The 17,599-nt window shown below is 45.0% G+C and overlaps 1 protein-coding gene across 1 annotated transcript in view; it reads left to right on the forward strand.

Annotated features, from left to right (window-relative positions):
- The window catches only part of ARCN1 (archain 1 coat protein complex I subunit delta), a 77,746-nt gene extending 61,380 nt beyond the window's left edge, over positions 1 to 16,366 (forward strand). Inside the window, exons 7-10 of the mRNA XM_085645848.1 lie at positions 4,033 to 4,180; positions 9,220 to 9,328; positions 10,171 to 10,375; positions 14,393 to 16,366. Coding sequence (XP_085501974.1) covers positions 4,033 to 4,180; positions 9,220 to 9,328; positions 10,171 to 10,375; positions 14,393 to 14,482 — 552 coding nt within the window. The 3' untranslated portion in view covers positions 14,483 to 16,366. The remainder of the gene's footprint in view (positions 1 to 4,032; positions 4,181 to 9,219; positions 9,329 to 10,170; positions 10,376 to 14,392) is intronic.
- Positions 16,367 to 17,599: the final 1,233 nt, after the last annotated feature.

Raw genomic sequence — 17,599 nt, forward strand, 5'->3', positions numbered from 1 at the left:
ATCGCCGGGGTGACTTCACTGCACAGGTGAGGTACTCTGACTCAAGCCAGGAACGTTGAGTGCAGAGTGGGCTGGGGACGCAGATCCACCTGGATCCGCAGTCTTTGGAGTCGGTTTCTTCTGGGCAGGTCTGCTGTCCTCCGGAGATTGGAGTCTTTATTACAGGCAACAATCCTCCCAGGACTTTTGGAGGTCGTTGTTGGAAGGCCAGTCACAAGGTCGTCGAAGCTTGAGAAAGGCTGCTAATGCTGGACCAAGGCAGTTGTCATCTTCTAGCTTCTGCTGCAGGGTGTCTTCTTTCTTCTTAGGTTGTCGCAGATGTGAGGGTCAGGTCTGGGAAAGACCCCTAAATACTAAATTGAAGGGGCACTTTCCTACAGCTGGGTTCGACCTAACACTGTTGCTTGGCAAGGGCAAAGGACCGAGTCACTGAATGCCTGACATCAGACACTGAAATGTCTGAGTGCGAGTGAGGATGTGAGGACCCCAACACTTCCCCAGGCAGGCGCAGGGCCGCAATCTGCAGCAAAGCCTCGCTCTGCCACTTCAGCGACTCCCGCACTCTTCCCCTAGCTCAGATGTCTTAGTGGCACCTGCGCCACTGTGGGGGTTGAACTCGCAACTCCGCTCGCTGTTTTCTGGCTGTTTTGTTTCCAAAGCCTCTCTTGCTTGGGTGCGGCTGTACTGCCGCTAGTCTGCGCTGGTCCGTGCTGCTGTGTAGTAGACAGTGGTATATATGATGTATGTGTGGAACGTGAGGACAGGGCATATGGAAATCTGAAAGTGACACTTTTTCTTATTGCCCAGAAACCCTCATGGCTGCCAACCTTTCTATTTCATACACCTTGCACAGAAGGTTTGTCAGAAAGTCACAAAGACTGCTGACTAAAATGAATTTCCCCGACATCAAACATTCAGGGTTGGTGCAGTATTCTTCATTAAATCAGTGACCCACAACTACACAATTACACTGCACTTGAACACAATACATTGTTCTTTTTCTGCTCTCCCGATCGACTGGTCTGTGAAGTAGACAAGTTATATGCTCCCTCCTCAAGTTCAGTCACAAAAAGTACACCATGATAAGACTCCAGACCGTGTGAAGATCAACCAAAATTCTAGAACCAGGTTCACACGTTAAGTCCTGGGGTTCTCCCCACACACAGCACTGATATCTCCCCCTGATATTTCCTGTTGTATACTATCCACAGATTTGCAGATTGAGATCGGACACTGAGCCAAGGTTTAGCCACACCTGTTAATTAACCCCAAACCTGCTATGAGTACAAGTATGAACAGGCCACCTTTGGACACCGTCCCTTTTGACCCTATAATGAATAAGGACTGATCACCTTCCCACACACAAGTCCTTATTTGTTTGATAAAAGTCTGTTCCATTTGCAACTATTCCATAAAGATCCATAGCCTGATTAAAGTGTGCTACTCCCACGTTTTGTGATTGTGAGAAAGTGCCTCTTGTGAGATGGTTAGACACCCCCCCCCTCCCCCTTTTGCCAGGTATTTGATGTGGTTTCGTTTGTAGTGTACAGGGTGTCGGGCAACAAGTCGTGCTTCCCTTAAAAATGTTCCACAATTGGGACTTCTGGCACCCTGTAAGTCCTAGTAAATGGTACCTGGGTACAACCCTAGGGCATTGTTACTGAAGGGGGTCCCTAGGGACCCCCTCACCTAGACCATGCAGACTGCCACTGCAGCATGCATGGCCTGGTGCAGACAAAACGACAGCCGATTTGGCACACTACCTGTGTGCCATGCCAACTAGCGCTGCCTAAGGTACAGGTAAGTCACCCCTCTAGCGGGCCTTCCAGCCCTAAAGGCAAAGTGCACTGTACCACAGGTATGGACATATCTGCATGAGCAGATATGCCCTGACAATGTTTAAGTCCATTCTTATGTATTGTAATTGTAAATGCCAGGGAAGCCATTGAGAGTACATGGGCAGGAAACTCCACAACTCCACTTCCTCAGCACCATGATGGCTTCTCTGAACTCAGGAGTGTTTGGTACCAAGTTTGGTACCAAGCTACTCCTCATCATAAATCCACACTGATTCCAGTGTGGGATTTATTGAAACTTACACTGAGGGCACCTCAGATGTACCCCCTGAAAATCTACCAACCCTGGTGTATCCACAGACTGGCTTTCAGCAGCCTGCCACCACCAGACCTGTTTCTTGAACCCTGGGTCGAGATCCTCTGCTCTCTGGGACTAGAAACAAAGCACATTCTGGGCGGAGGTGTCGCACCTCCTCCCCAGGATGTGCACAGGGCTCAAGAGGGACGCGTCATAGGCCTGCCGTCATTGTAATGTGACCCTCCAGCCTCTGTTGTTGGCAGCAGAGGGCAGCCCTTGGTTTTCACCCCCACTTTGGGTGGGAAAACCAAGGAGGAATAGGAGGTGTCCACCACTGCTCCATGACTAAGGTGAAGGAGGCGGGGTGAAGTACACCTTCAATCCCCGCCATCTTGCACCCCTCTAATCCGGGTTAGGACTATGCCCCCTCCCATAGGAGGGTGGCATAATTGAGGGAGTAGTCACCCCAGGTAAGGTGCCCATCGGCCCTACCTGACACTCCCTTAAAATACCCCTAAATTTAGTATTTAGGTAGCTCCCCCAGACCCTGAAACAAGTTCCTGATTACCTAAAAAGGAGGACGAAGCAGACGCCGTGCAGAGAAGACTGTCACTGGCCACTGACTTGGCCCCAGCCCTACCCACCTGTCTGTAGCCCGTGAAGAAACAACATCCTCCCTGCTGCCAGCGATCTCCACAACCCCTGGGACGACTGTCTGCCTTTGAGAAAGACCACAACTCCAGAGGACAGTGGCTCTGTTCACAAGAAACCAGCACCAAGGACTCTGTTGCCCTCCGTATCCGCGATCCGTGACTACTCTGCACCCGACGACTCCGGCCTGTGTCTCGGTCGCCCACCAATCCAGAAAAGGTTCTCCAACGATCCTGAGTCCAAGTCCAGTATTGGCTGACCCCTTCTGGACTCCATGATGATGCCTTCAGTGTGAATCCGAATGCTTCCCGCGACTGGCTCAATTAAGAAAACCCCTGCACCCGAAAACCCTGTGCCTTAGTGAGCTCGACCGATGGTGTCCCTACGCCCTACAGCAGTTCAACTTACCTCTGCTGTCGCTGGTTTCTTTTGTGCAGCCTCCCGTTCATCACCTGCAGCCTGTTTCCCAAACAGAGTTTCTCCATTCTATTGAATTGCATTGGGCGCCGGACATCGTGTTTGCACCCTGCACTCAGCCACTGGTGACGTATGTTTGGTGCTGGCTTGTGACTCCCCCTTCATGCTTGCTTTAACCTCTGAAGCTTGAGCCCTGCAACGGATCTACTTGCCTGCAAACAGTCTCCATTGGATAACATTAGACCTTATCTTCAACTTTGACCTCTGCACCCTGTTCCGCTGGTGGTGCAGTGTTTGTGCTTACTTGAACTTGCCCTCTGCTGACCCTGCAACCCGAAGACTGGATGTGTAAGTTGGTTACTTACCTCTAAACCGGATTTATTGTTTTCCTCCATAGGTTAACATTGTAAAGACTGAAGTGTCCACTTTTGAAACTGAAAAGAATTTCTATTTAAAAAGTACTCACCTTTTTGCGAAGATCTTCGTCTTAAACTAAAACTTATTTTTACAAAATTAGTGTGGATCTCCTTTTTGAGTCATGTCATTTATTGGTCATTGTGTGCACAACAAATGTCTTACACACCTCTGTTAGGCCTAAGGCTGCTCGACCACACTACCACAGAGCATTTTGGGTTTGCATTGAGCCCTGCACTCCTAGGGGAATCTCTGGTTTATGTGCACGATATAACCACCTAGTGGTACATCATATACAAAGCCAGCTTCCTACAGTAATGCACTGAAATATGTTCCACATCTGTGATAACCCCACATCTAAACATTTTAAAGAGGGGAACATTAAAATTCCACAAATCTGTGCCTTCCTAAATGTGACTGTTGATCTTGGCTATTTGTTTCTTTCTTTCTTTGCAGACCCATCCCAACGTGGACAAAAAGCTCTTTACTGCAGAGTCTCTGATTGGATTAAAGAATCCAGAGAAGTCGTTCCCACTGAACAGTGACGTGGGTGTTCTGAAGTGGAGGTTGCAGACCACAGATGATGCCTTCATCCCTCTCACCAGTGAGTACCAGACATGCCTTTTTCTCCACTTAAGAGTTTGCCAGTGACTTGCCAGCTAAGTGTACAGGTTTGTAGTTGCTACTCCCATCATACCAGAATGCAATGATCCAAAAGTTACCATTTGTCAACCTTTAAATGTAATATTTAGTGAAGTAGAGGGTGAGTAAAGTGAATTTGAAGGATCTCTGTACATTTTGGAAGGATCATTGGTCCCAAAACCCCAGGACTTATGTGATTCAGTAATGTGGCCAAGGATTACTGATCATTGCATGCCAAATGGTGGCTTTGTTCCATATCCATCCTAAGGGATTATTTGGAGGTTGTCTGGCATGGCCTGGGAGAGAGATGCACCCATAAAGATTTTGAGTAAAGAACATATCAATTGCTAATTAGACCACATAAAATAACTGCTCAGTAATAATAGTCATAATATTATGTTCATAGCCTGTGAAAGCTCAGATACACATGCTCTGCTTACTCCTGCCATCTAATGTTGGGCTCGGACGTTTGCACATTATTTTTGTTTGAAAAAGTCTTTCAAGGCATGATGTATAGTGACTCCGGCTATGCGTATGGGTATCGCCTTCATTGTTTGTTCTTCTCAGTCATAGGCTTCGGACATGTTTTGATGCAGTTCCCGGACTCTACGCATTCAGCATTTCCAGACCCTAATCTTCTACTGTCCCGTCAACAGTTAAAACCTCTATCGGTCGTTTCTTCTCCTACTTCGATACGCTATGGAGACCATCTTCAAACTCCATATCCGCCGCCCTCAACTATGGCTTTCTGGGCTCCTTTCCTTCTGTAGCAACTCCAGAGAATGATTAGCCTTCAGGGCTGATGGAATGGACGCCGTTCAGGAAATGCCCTTAGTGAAATTCAAAAGATCTAAGGACTGACCCATATAGGGTATGCAATTTGTCTCTCTCCTTAGAGCACGATGACCCTGGCTGGGCCTCCAGGTGCAAAAAGACCCTTCAACAGCAGAGAGGCAGATAATGAACCTATCTCAAACTGCAGTGAACCTTCGATGAATCACCAGGTATCTTCAGTGAAGTTGACCCACTTGGCGCCAAATACTACGTTATAAGGTTATTGGCTTAGACCCTGTCTCCTTGGAGCCCGAAGACATGGAGGAAGAGGAGAATGCCCATGGGTCATCATCCACCTCCTTTATTGCTGGCCATTTCACAAAGAAGACAGTGATAGTCATGAGTACTAGTAAAACATAAAATCACAAATTACACAAACTGCCACATGCCAGCGTGGAGTACTGACTCACAGGGGTCAGGCATCTAGCCCTCAGGGGGTCACTACATTCCTTAGTCTGACACAAGCAGTCCAGGCCTCATATCCTCTATAGACGATGTCTATGCCACTCTCTACCGACATCCCACTGACAACCTCTGGGAAGACTGACGTAGAGCCCCCCCCCCCCCCCCCATATGACCCCAAGCTCAAGCATGTCAAAGTTAGGTCTTATCCCCCAGATGCCATTACTGCAGATAATGGGATTTTTCAACATGCTGCAGCCTACCACAAGATAGGTATGCACTCTACTCCTGAGGATGATAGTTTCTTGGTAGAGACAGTCAAGGACAAAGCATTCGCTCTAGTTCCTTACCATGATAAAGGGACTGCTTAAGGCTGCCACAAAGACGTTCAAGGAGCCAGTGAAGTTCTCGGTTGGCACACTCAGACTTCTCCTTCCAACCACTAGTTTATTAGAGGGCATGGCCCTCCAAGACTCCCTCTTGGTTGCCACAGCCCACGAGTGAGCTACAGCGCAAGCCACTGGTGACTCTTCTTTTCTGGATAAGGAGAGTATATGGGTTGATGATGCGGGCAAGAGAGTAGCAGTAAGTACGCAACCCACTGATTCATTGCCATTTCTGTGCGCCTTCAGTCTTGTTACGACAGAGCACAGTGCAATGTGATGATAGACCTGCTCCTGCACCTCCTCCCAGAACATTTGAAAAGAGATTAAGAAATAGTGCCGGTGGAGAGAGTTCTTCTATAATGCCGCAATCTGTTGTGCCCTGTTTGCAGTGGATATGGCTAGAGGGGTTAATACTTCCATTATTTTATACTGCTACTCCTGCCTGCCCATTTCTGGCTTCAAGCCAGAAGTCCAGCAGTATCTCATCAACTAGTCCTTCAATGGGGAGCACATTTTGGAGCCATAAGTTGATGAGATGCTAGAGAAAATTAAGAAGGCTACTAACAATCTAAAGCCATGTGTGCCTTTTAGACCCCATCATCCAGGGACTATTTTCAGAAGCAGCGGGGTAAAGGCACTTCCAAGGCCGATTCTCCCGACAAATCCTAGTCCTATCAGTGCCAACAGCAGGCCTATCACCAGAAGGGGGCAGAATTTACACATGGGGTTCCTTAGGATAATTCTAGAGGCAGAGTCACTCTCCGTAAGGGCTTCTATATGTCTAAACAGTGACTTGCTCGTCATCCCCCTCGGCCATATGTCATCTGTCTGAGGGGAGACTCCAGGGATTTCTTCCCTAATAGGAAGAGATCACCTCCGACCAAAGGGTCTTCTCCATCATCGAGCCACAGGTATTGCCTTGAGTTCACCCCTGCCCCACCTAACATCCTACCCTGCTAATACACCCTCGGCCCAAACTCCAGCACCTTCTTCAAGAGGAGTTTCAGGCACTTCTCCTCAAGGGAGCCATAGAGTCCGTTCTACTCAGCACCATGGCAAGGGGCAATACACCCTAAACTTCCTCATTCTCAAAAAAGAAGGATCCCGAAGACCCATACTGGACCTCTGGCTCCTCAATAGGCAACCTGTCAGAACGCTTTTAGATGACTTCCCTCAGGATGTCATTCCACTGCTGCAGCAAGGGGATTTTGCTCTCGATCAGAAGGTTCGCTGCTTCCACATACCAATCCATCCCACTCACCCCTGCTACCTACTCTTCTTGGTAAGTGGTCAACATTATCAATTCAAAGTATTGCCATTTGGATTCACCACAGCCCCAAGGGTGTTCACTAAGTTCCTAGCTGTGGTTGCTGTCCATTTCATAACGGGGGGCATCCTCATGTTCCCTTATCTCGACAATTAGCTGATCAAGAGCGCAGGCAAGCAACAGTTCCTGGAGCACATACAGACCACCATCTCCTTCCTCCAAAGGACATAAACATAAACACCACCAAATCCCATCTAGAGCATCTTCAGATTCAGCCCATTTTAGGGTCTACCTCAACTCTGTCACGGGCAAAGATACCCCAACCAAGCCAGGGTATAATCTTTTCAACAGCTACAGACTCTTTTCAACGACCTCGTCGCCCAACAGTCAGAAAAGTAATGTGACCCCCTAGGGATAATGGCTTCTTGCATAGCCAAGTCTCACCCATGCCAGAAAACACATGCGTCCTATCAGCCCAATGATCACAGGCAGAGGGTCACTCAGAAGATCTAGTGTTGATACGGTCCAGCATCTGTCTATTGCTCTCTGCAGTGGTGGAACTGGAACAACCTCTTGCAAGGCTAACCCTTCATGCACCCAATTCCATAGGTGACCATTACCACAGACACTTTACTTTCAGGATGAGGAACGCATCTCCAGGACCTGACAGTTGAGAGCCTGTGGTCACATCCGCATAGCCTACAAATCGATCACATGTTGCTTTTAGCCATCCAGCTTTCTCTCGAGGCCTTCCTTCAGGTCCTCTGACACAAAGTTGTCCTCCAAGGCAGACAATATAACCTCAATGTATTTATTAACTAAAGAAGCAGAGTGGCACACACTTCTCCCAGTTATCCCCTTACTAGAGTACAGTATTTGGCATAAGGAGATTCGCCATCAAATAAAACTCCGGGAGGAGTACCTCTGACGTAATGTCCCTAATGCCAGACTCCATCTTTAGTTGGCCTTGCTCCATTTTCTCTATATTTGCCGTATCATCCACATATCTGCCTTTGACCAGATGCTGCCTGTCTTTATCATGCCATGAACCTGTGAAAGTCTCTGGTCCTTCAGACCGTGACATCAATAAGGCACCTGATGTGACATCAATCTGAGAAGTCTGGGACAAGTGCCTTGTTATCTCCATTTAAAGGGCAGATAATAACATAAAAAATCTAATCCGAATTGATGTGTTTTTACCTTATTTGTCTGTAATGCATGTAGGAGTAGCACATTGGTGCACACAAGTTATGTCAGACAGTCCTCGGGTTATCAGAAAATCCCCATATCAGATAAGCCACCGTAGAAAAGGCCCGTTAAGTGACCACTTGGCAGGAGAGGCCCTTCGCCCCAGATTATTGTGCAGGATACTACCCGAAGACCTTGACAAAGATTGCCACAGCATCCCGTTCTGCATTGAAAGCAGATACCGAGCCATGTCAGGAAAGACAGAAGCTGATGGGTGTTTTCCTTTTGCAGGAACACTTTCGCCCGGCTACTGATAATTACAGCCTACTACTGTGAACAGAAATACAGTTTGTTGCTTCTCCCCAAGAAACTCTAGATTCATGCTATGCTGCTCCATGCTTTCATACTATAGCTCATATAAGTAGGTTTTAGGGTATTAGATTGCTAGATGACAAATTCACTATGGTAGAAATGTTAGTATTATTTTTGATTGTTCGCAATATGCATTAGTGTTGTAATAACTACCTGTGTTATTTTCTAATGCTAAGCATCAGTATGAGCTCGTTGAAGTATTTTTTTTTAAGCATATAGTGTCTCTTAGTGCAGTACTTGTGTGTCCTTAGGACTAACCCCAAATTTCTCCCAACAGTCATATCCCCCTTCCACCTTAACCGAAGTGTCGAGCTCCCTGTCTTCTTCTCAGCTACAATCTGTAGCAGAATAGGGTGCTTCACATCATAATTTAAAACATGCCGTTGTGTACTAAATTGACAGGGCTAAAACTTTCTGCTAAACACAACTTTTAATTGCATTTGCCAAACCCGTTTCCGAATGCTTTCTCTATTGCAGAGAGTTGTTATACAACGTTCTCATTGGCACCGTATGAAGCTTTCTTTACAGTTTTTTTTCTCCCCCAAATTTTAGTTAACTGTTGGCCCTCAGAGAGTGGGAATGGCTGCGATGTTAACATTGAGTACGAACTACAGGAGGAAAACCTGGAACTGAATGACGTGGTCATTACCATTCCCCTGCCGTACGTATATTATTATTCCCCTGCCGTACGTATAGCACCAATGGGATAGACAGTTGAGTGGTTTATGTGGCACATGTCTGCTTATTATTCTGCAAGCCTTTCGGACAAATGTGTGCTTCCTCTGATTGCGTATCAGGCTGAATGTACATATGCATTAGTCCATCTTACCCCTCTAGATGGAGTGTGTGTGTATCCATGTTCCAATTTTCATTTCCTTTTTTTCCTGCAGTAGCCTATCTGTTCCCCATGTATGGATGAGTGTGCCTCTTGTTGATTTGGGGGTACTTCTGCATGATTTACTCTGGCAGGAAATGTCTTTCCTATGGAGTCTGCAGTATTTCTCGTTCATCTCTTGACACAGGAGCTGTTTACACTACCATATATTATTTCTCTTTGTGGTGCTTTGCAAAGGGTTCTGTAGGCTTCCTAGGAAGCATCTTTTGATCTCCCCTGTGCTCCTCCTAGAAGTCTGTGTGTGTGATTTATTTGTTAGGTAGTTATTCCCCATGCACCTTTTTGGCTGTAGATGGGTGCGTTCCATTGATTTTGTTTGTCTGTTTGTTTTTTTTTCTTTTCTTTTTTTTCTTTTTTTTAATTTGTATTTTTTTTAATCTTTGTGTACATACAGATGATTCTGACATTCTTTTGTTGTGTTCTACCAGAAGCGGAGGTATGGGGATGGTGAGAGAGAATGAGTGCTTTTCTTAAACAGTACCATCAGATGTGTGATAGAGGACTGGAAGATTGGTACATTTGTCGAGGAGTAATGGCATTGTCCTTGTTGGGTTTTCTTCCTGCTATGGTAGTTTTATTTACAACTTGTAAGTTGTTTTTCTCTGCAGACCTGGTGTTGGTTCCCCGGTGATTGGTGACATCGATGGAGACTATCGTCATGATAGTCGACGAAACATACTGGAGTGGTGCTTACCGGTGATTGATGCCAAGAACAAAAATGGTAGCCTGGAGTTCAGCATTGCAGGGCAGCCCAATGACTTCTTCCCCGTACATGTCTCCTTCGTGTCTAAGAAGAACTATTGTAACATACAGGTGCGTGATGTGCTGGTGCCCTTTCATTGTTTTAGTTCCTCCCACCTCCATTGCCAATAGATGTTTTAGATCAGTTTCAAAATATGTCCAATTATTAGGCTTTGATTAAAAAACATTCTAAAGGCTTGTAATAATACGTTTAAAAAAAAAAAAAAAAAAAAAAAGATTTATTCTTTCCTGCCTTGAGTTGATTGACTTGTATCTAAAAAAGACAAGTTTTGCAGCATGAATCCTTTTCTGGTTTCACATGTTGTGCATCTATTCCACCATTTAGTAGTTGGTTCCAGAATCGTGTCTTGGCCTGCCTGTCCTTTTAATAAAAAAAAAAAAAAATGTTGTCGTCCATTTGGTGGTAAGCCCATCCCCTGTGCCACATCAGACGGTGCCCTAGAAGTTCCTGTGCATGGTTACCATCTTCAGATTCTTTTTGCTGCTGTTGGGTCTGGACGAAACCATAGGAGCTCAGAATAATCTTGGAAGATTTGCAAAGGAAAGATAGAGTGTTGACTGAAGAGCAGTGAAAATCACCGGAGGCCACGAGAAACACTGAAGACCGAGGATGGTAGCAGTCTAGACCCCGACAGGGAACCCAGTCGGTGAGGAAGACGTGGCCAGCGAATGCAGAGGAGAAGAGCAGCTAGGGGCTATGGTGAATACTCCCTTTGAATTCTGCCCTAACTGCCACCACAAGTTCCAAATGAGGTCTGTATCTGTAACCTGTGCCTCTGGAAGGATAACAACGCCGAAGTCTGGGAAGTCCGCACTTAATTCGTGCCGAAGTCTCTCACAAAGAGATTGTAATAGCACTGGCACACTACACCATGGCTGGCACTCATGGTATCTCTGAAAGGACTGGACCTCTCCAGTGACGACAAGGAAAACATCGAAGTCGAGCCAGCACAAGGAGAAGAGTTGGGCACTGAACGGAGCTTTGTCGACGTCTAGAGAGCAAAAAATACCAAACAGCAGAAGGTAACAAAAGACCCTAAAGTCCTGAGAGCCACCTCTACAACAACGTTGAAACACTTGATGACCGAAGATTTTCTCAAACCCAAAGATGTTCTTTGCACCCTTTGGTCCTGACCAAAGGACACTGATGTGGTCAAGCCTTCGAACTAACCCTCGACACCAGTAGTCCCTTGGATGACCTGTCCATGTACAATAGACTAATCATGAGGGCAGAAGATAAGAATGAGGTCTAGCTTGAGGAAGCGAGGGTGGAATAATGCTTCTTCCTCAAGACCCTAATGCCATCACAAAGAAGGTGATCCGGTACCTGCCCATGCTTTCTAGCATACAGGACCATGGCAAGGAAGCTTGCGAGCAACCTGCCAAAGCGGTTACTCCTCGAGTGGGGAAGAAATATAAGCATTCCACTCAAAACCTCTCAATACATCATGGGGAACATTCTGGCAGACCCCTTCATAGTGGCAACAGCCAGGAAGAGGAATAACGCTCCCACGTCAGCCACTTCACCACCAGAGAAGGAGAGCGAAAGAATGGACCTGGTGGGTAGAAAGATGAAAAGGGAATAGGCGATGCAATAGAAAGTTGCGACTTCCAATGCACTCCTCAACAGGCACGGCCACTAGTAATGGGAGGAAATTGAAGGACTCCTTCAGAACCTTAAAGAGGAATTCAGAAAGAGAGCTAAAGCAGTGATACAGATGGGCAAGAGCATTGTCAAATCCTGCCTCAAATCAGCACTGGATGCAGAGGATACCACTAGTAGACGGATGTGCACAGGCACCTCCCCAGACATGCATGGCTCAGGGTCTCTGGATCCAGGGTTGAAGTGCAAGCATCAGTCATAAACATGCCTTTCTAAGGAGAAGCCCTCTTCGGGACTGCCATGGACGAGGCTCTCCAGCAAATAAAGAGGGATAATGAGACAGCCAATGACATGCAGCTTTACATTTCAGAGGATTCTTCAGGAGTGGGGAAACCTCAAACAGGCAGGGCAGGTTTCTCGCGCTGCCTACAACAGCAAGGCTTAAGCCAACAAGTCAGACACCAAAATTTGTGCCTGGTTTTGGTGTAAGGCCATGTCTGCTATACTGTTCAGTAAGAGGGTGGAAGTCTTTGTGCAAATTGGATTTTCAAGTGATCACCACCTCATATAATTTCTCGTCCGCATTTCTGTCTTTGGGTTAAACATTTTTTTTTTTTAACTGCCCTATTGCTTCAGCAGTGCCCAAGGTCCTGCTGTAATCGCCAGACTATACCAAATAAAGATGTAACTCAAAATCTTGAGGATGTAATGTATTTAAAAATACACCCGATTGTATAACCTTCAGCAACCAAACAGTTCAGTAATGCATTTCTAAATGTGTTCTTTTTCTGCCCAGTGTCCGAAGTACACAGCCATCAGAAATAATACTAAACACATCTAAATCAAGGTATCCAAAAGGATTTCCCATACCTGCTTTATGTGAATGAATTCATCTGAAATTATCCTAGGAAAGCTGGTGCCAGTTATGCATTCATAGCAGTCATTGGAACTCTGTTCCTAGCCATTGTGAGGGGTTATAAAAGTTGGTAGATTTCACTGACACCCAGTTATCGCTCTTCTGAGTCTACGGGGCAAGTTGTGGTCTTGTGTACCATATGCTTCCAACAAAGGTGTTTTCAACGTGTGGGTTTCTGTAGCGAAATGTACTGCTACTATTTTGATCAAAACAACCAAATACAAGTAGTAGTGGGTGATTTTTATAAGTTAGGGTGGCTAAAGACCACACACAATTGTACTGTTGTTGCTGTTACCTAAAGTGTGATGCTTCTATGACCTGAGGTATCAAATTGGAATGTTCTGCGGATGAGCACTCTTAAATCTAGGATGTTGTGTTTGTGAAAGTATGGTTCACTGAAAACACCGAATTTGCTGGTTATTATTATCCTTATCTTGAAACATAATTGCAAGACAAGTTATGAGGTTTTAACATTTAATCTTAACTTCAAGATTAGCCTTGAAGCACATTCCTGAATCTTTTAGCATAAATTGTTTGGGCAGAAAAAGAAATTCAGTATAGATAGTTTGCTTAATCTCGTCTAGACTTTACAGTGGTTCAAAATAGAGTTGTCCAGGATCGACGTTCAAATGGAAGCTACTGATCAGATTAAAGTCTATATGCTTCTATATTTTATTTCTGATCAGTTTACCACTAGTTTCCCTGAGATGGACAAGGATTTTACCGTACTTCCATTGAATAGTATACACTTTCAGAATGAAGATACTTAATTTTCAACATCACCTTAAAACCGAAATCTTCGGTGGCAATACTGAGGTGTAAAATGACAGAAAATAAACATTACATCCGAATTTACTTCATTTATAATTAGCTGTAAGGAAAACGATAAGTATTATTTTAACAAAACAAGGCACTCTAAAATAGCAAGTCGTAGTCTGTTAGGGTGGTAGTGATAGTAGCCGTTTTCTCTTCAAACTGTTACTGTGCGTGCACAACATTGATCCCCAAGATAAGGCCAAATATGAAATATTCAGAGGCACTTGTCCTGCTACTCCTGCTCGTCCAAGAACATGATCTGCAAGCCAGTGTAAGCTTACAAGTAAGTAAACATTTTCTTTTCATCCATTTTCCTGACTTCTCCCATTCAGGAATCACTCTTAATTTTTTGGAATGTCAGTTCTGTAGTCTTTTTTTTGTTGTTGTTTTTTTGTTATAAGGTCTAGTCAAGTGTGAAAAATACATTTTGAAACCCTACAAGCTTTCTGAATTGAGAGGCAGGAAATTTGAATGTATTTATGTACATGCAGACCAATCACAGAAGGACACTTCTAAAGAAAGTTTATCCACGGAAAGTTCCTGTTTGGTCGGGCCCATTTAGTTGTACTAGCTTCAGTGTTGCATGCACTCGTGTCTGTTGAAGGGTTGGTTGGCTTAATGCTTCCAGGCTGCCCTGTTCCTAAAATTAACCGACTATCATCATAAAAGACTTGTGTTAATGTGCAACTCTTTTTAGTCCATTAATTAATTGCCCTTCGTTTACCTCCTGCAGGTTAACAAAGTGACCCACGTTGACGGGAACAGCCTTGTGAGATACTCCACTGAAACTGCCTTCCTGGTCGAAAAATATGAGATCCTGTGACACCGAGGATGAGGAAGCTGAAGACTTTTCCATTTTAACTTTAAAAATACTGAATCTTTTTTTGGAGCGTAAAGGAGGCAGAAGAGTCTCCGACTGTCTGTTTCCAGAGAGCTGGCCTGTCTCTCACCCAGACCTTCACCCACTCTATCCCACCAGGATTGATTGTGGGTGACCTGCTTTGGCATAGAGTCAACATTAACTTGTGAAGGGTGGGGAAGGGTTGCACTTCACCGTGGCAGATTGGTGTTGGCTTTCTGGTGACTTAAAGGAGTAGATGTTATCATCTACCAACTGCCATGTCTGCCCTCTGACCCTTCCAATTGCTTTGGATTTGGGCCTAATTAAGTTTTGAAGCTTGGACCTCGGCATTAGCCTCCTTCCTGTCTGTCACTCTTTTCATGTGAGCTTCTGTATTTCTCTTCTTTGCAGCCTCGAACCTGCAAAACCTAGCTGTGCTCTGCTAGCTGTCTGCAGACCACCCACTGTCTGAAACGACTGGCTATTTGAATCCTTTTGGCCTAATGTGCCCTGCGTTCCAACTTTCAGTTTGTGTCTGTTCGTATATTTTGCTTTTTATTCTATTCGAAATAGGGATCCTGACATTGAGTTTTAGAGAGATTGATTGGAGCAGCGTTTGGCCTTCTAAGCAACTGCTTTTGGGATTCCTGGCCAATAATCAGAGCAACAGCGCCCTGTTGCCCCACGTCAGCAATTCTGAGGTGATTGAGCAATGCCAGATCCTGGTTCACTCCTACAGCGCATGCCACAGCCACCTGAAAAGTTGTTTGCCTTAGTTTCCAAAAAGGTTTACCTCCTTAATTTCACATAGGACAATACTCTAGATCTCGTTAAATTCTTTAAACCACAGTCTTTCTCTACTTTAATCGGTTTGTCTGATTGTGATCCTGCCCTCCAATATAACTCTTCCAATCACTCCAAATTATTGCCACTCCTTGAGGCATCTGTAATTAACAACTGTACAATTTAATGCTCATTAGAGTACATTTTTTTATGTAAAGTATGTCAAAATCTAAGTAGACTTTATCTATTCAATCACTAGTTCTGTTTGATCTTCCAGAAGTCTAGCCTACCCCATTCTTCCATCACTTTTCTGAAGCAAAAAGTTGAACTTCTGTCATATTTTAAGGGTGAGGATACTTGGTGTCTCGTCCTGACTACCCTTTCCCCTCCATACACCTGGATGCTCTTGCCTACTGAATGCCCCATTCTTGTCTCCTGAATACCTAGAGGCGTCCTCTCCTCATTAATGCCTGAAAGTGATTTATCCTACAGATTGCCTCAAACCAAATCTCCCCTGTAGTTTTTGAACTGGCTGGGTATTGCAGCGATTTAATGAAAAAATGCACACAGGAAGTGTGGCTAGGCATTCATCCACACCCCCTTGCCCTAACCACCCACCACCCCCACAGCAGTCTGCCACTGAGGCTAAACCACCCTCACCAGCAGCAGTAGTGTTTGCAAGCACTTGGGAGGCTCAGGGTGGATGGTGCTTTTCAAAGCATGTTTTACTATCCTCTGCTCCCCTTAAAAAAATAAAATCTGTTGATGTGAGTTGTGGATCCGGAACTATTTGGAATTTGAGGTGGTTGACCATATGCTGGTGCCCTCAATCTTGTAGATTATGCCTCACATTCAGATTTCTTTGGGTCAGTGCATTGCTTGTTTAAATAAATTTGAGAGGCTGTTTATTTTCAGATTTCTTTTTCCTTGTTTGAATTATTCGAGGCTTTAAAATAAAAATTGAAGGACAACATTTTGTAACCCTGTATTATAATTACCTAGGGAATCTCACACATTCCACTGTACACAGAACCCTGAAAGGAAGTGATTTCTTTAAAGAAATAAAGTGTAATCTACAAACAAGACTTTGCTTTAGTGGTTATTGTGTCAAAGTTCTTGAAGTGGAGTGAGTTACAGGCGATCTACTAAGTTGTGTTTACCTAAATCCTTTTTTATATTGTTAATGTTCAGTGCATTTCTAACATCATTTTACCTTCGCTTAAATTATTCTCTATTTTCAATAGGGTTCTGTAAGCAGGACGTTGCTTTCAATCTTGTTTTGCTTCCATGCTCCCTGATGCCCAGAGCCTGCAGAAAATGATGGGTAACCATGCCCTATAGACTCTGGGTGCAGGCTCCTGGGACATGGCCTTGGACAGTGATCTGAAGGCTTGTGTTTCAGAACCTGGCTTTTAGCCACACTCTGCTGTCCGTTCCCCTGATCACTTTCCTAGTTTTGCGTGTGCTTGGAGTACAGAGATTTGCCTTTGAATGTTCCATGCACCATTTCTCCTATATAAGGGTATTTGGGTGCAGAATATGGTTTTCAGCAATACTCTTTGCCACTGCCCAGGAACTGTGTACCGTCCCTTCCTACTCTTAATTTCTATTGTCCCATAATGCCCTTAATGAATTTTTTTATAAAGCGACTTCTGTGCTAGCACAGCAGACTCCTGTGTTGCGGATGTTCTTTTTAGGGCAAAGCCTACCAGACAGCGCAGCCCAGAATCGCAAATTGTTCAGCCGATTCAGATTCAAACCTGGTTCCCCTGTCAACAGCTCTGGCCGTTACGCCACATCCTCACTTTACTTCAGAGCTCCTCAACTGTTTATCACCATCGCCTCCACATTTGTTCAGCAAGACCCCATCAACACGAACCAGCATTGGCAAAGCCAATAGATCTCAACAATGCCAGAGCTATTGCTTTGTCAGTGTGACTGTCTTTCAGCCATGTTGTCTAGCAGTACATCTACTGTTCAGCTTGGCTGAAAGTCACTGAGAAAAGTGCTGTGATGCAGCCAGGCCACGTCTTAGTGCTTTTTTGTGTTGGGAGGTGCAGGACAATAAACTCAAAATGGGAGGGCGAAGAGACTTGGTGTCGGCTCAGCATCCTATGATTCTGGGTTTCAGTAACTTTCAGCCACGCTGAACAGCAGATGTACAGCTAGACAACATGGAAAAAGACATTTACATCACCGGGCCAATAGCTCGGGCATTGTAAGACCTATTGCCTTTACCAATGCTTGTTACTCTAGCACACAATCAAAATAAATGCACAGTGCTGATGTAGCAGAATTAATACAAATGAAGCTAAT

This window comes from Triturus cristatus, chromosome 3_1 (assembly GCF_964204655.1).
Source record: "Triturus cristatus chromosome 3_1, aTriCri1.1, whole genome shotgun sequence".
Lineage (NCBI taxonomy): Eukaryota > Metazoa > Chordata > Amphibia > Caudata > Salamandridae > Triturus > Triturus cristatus.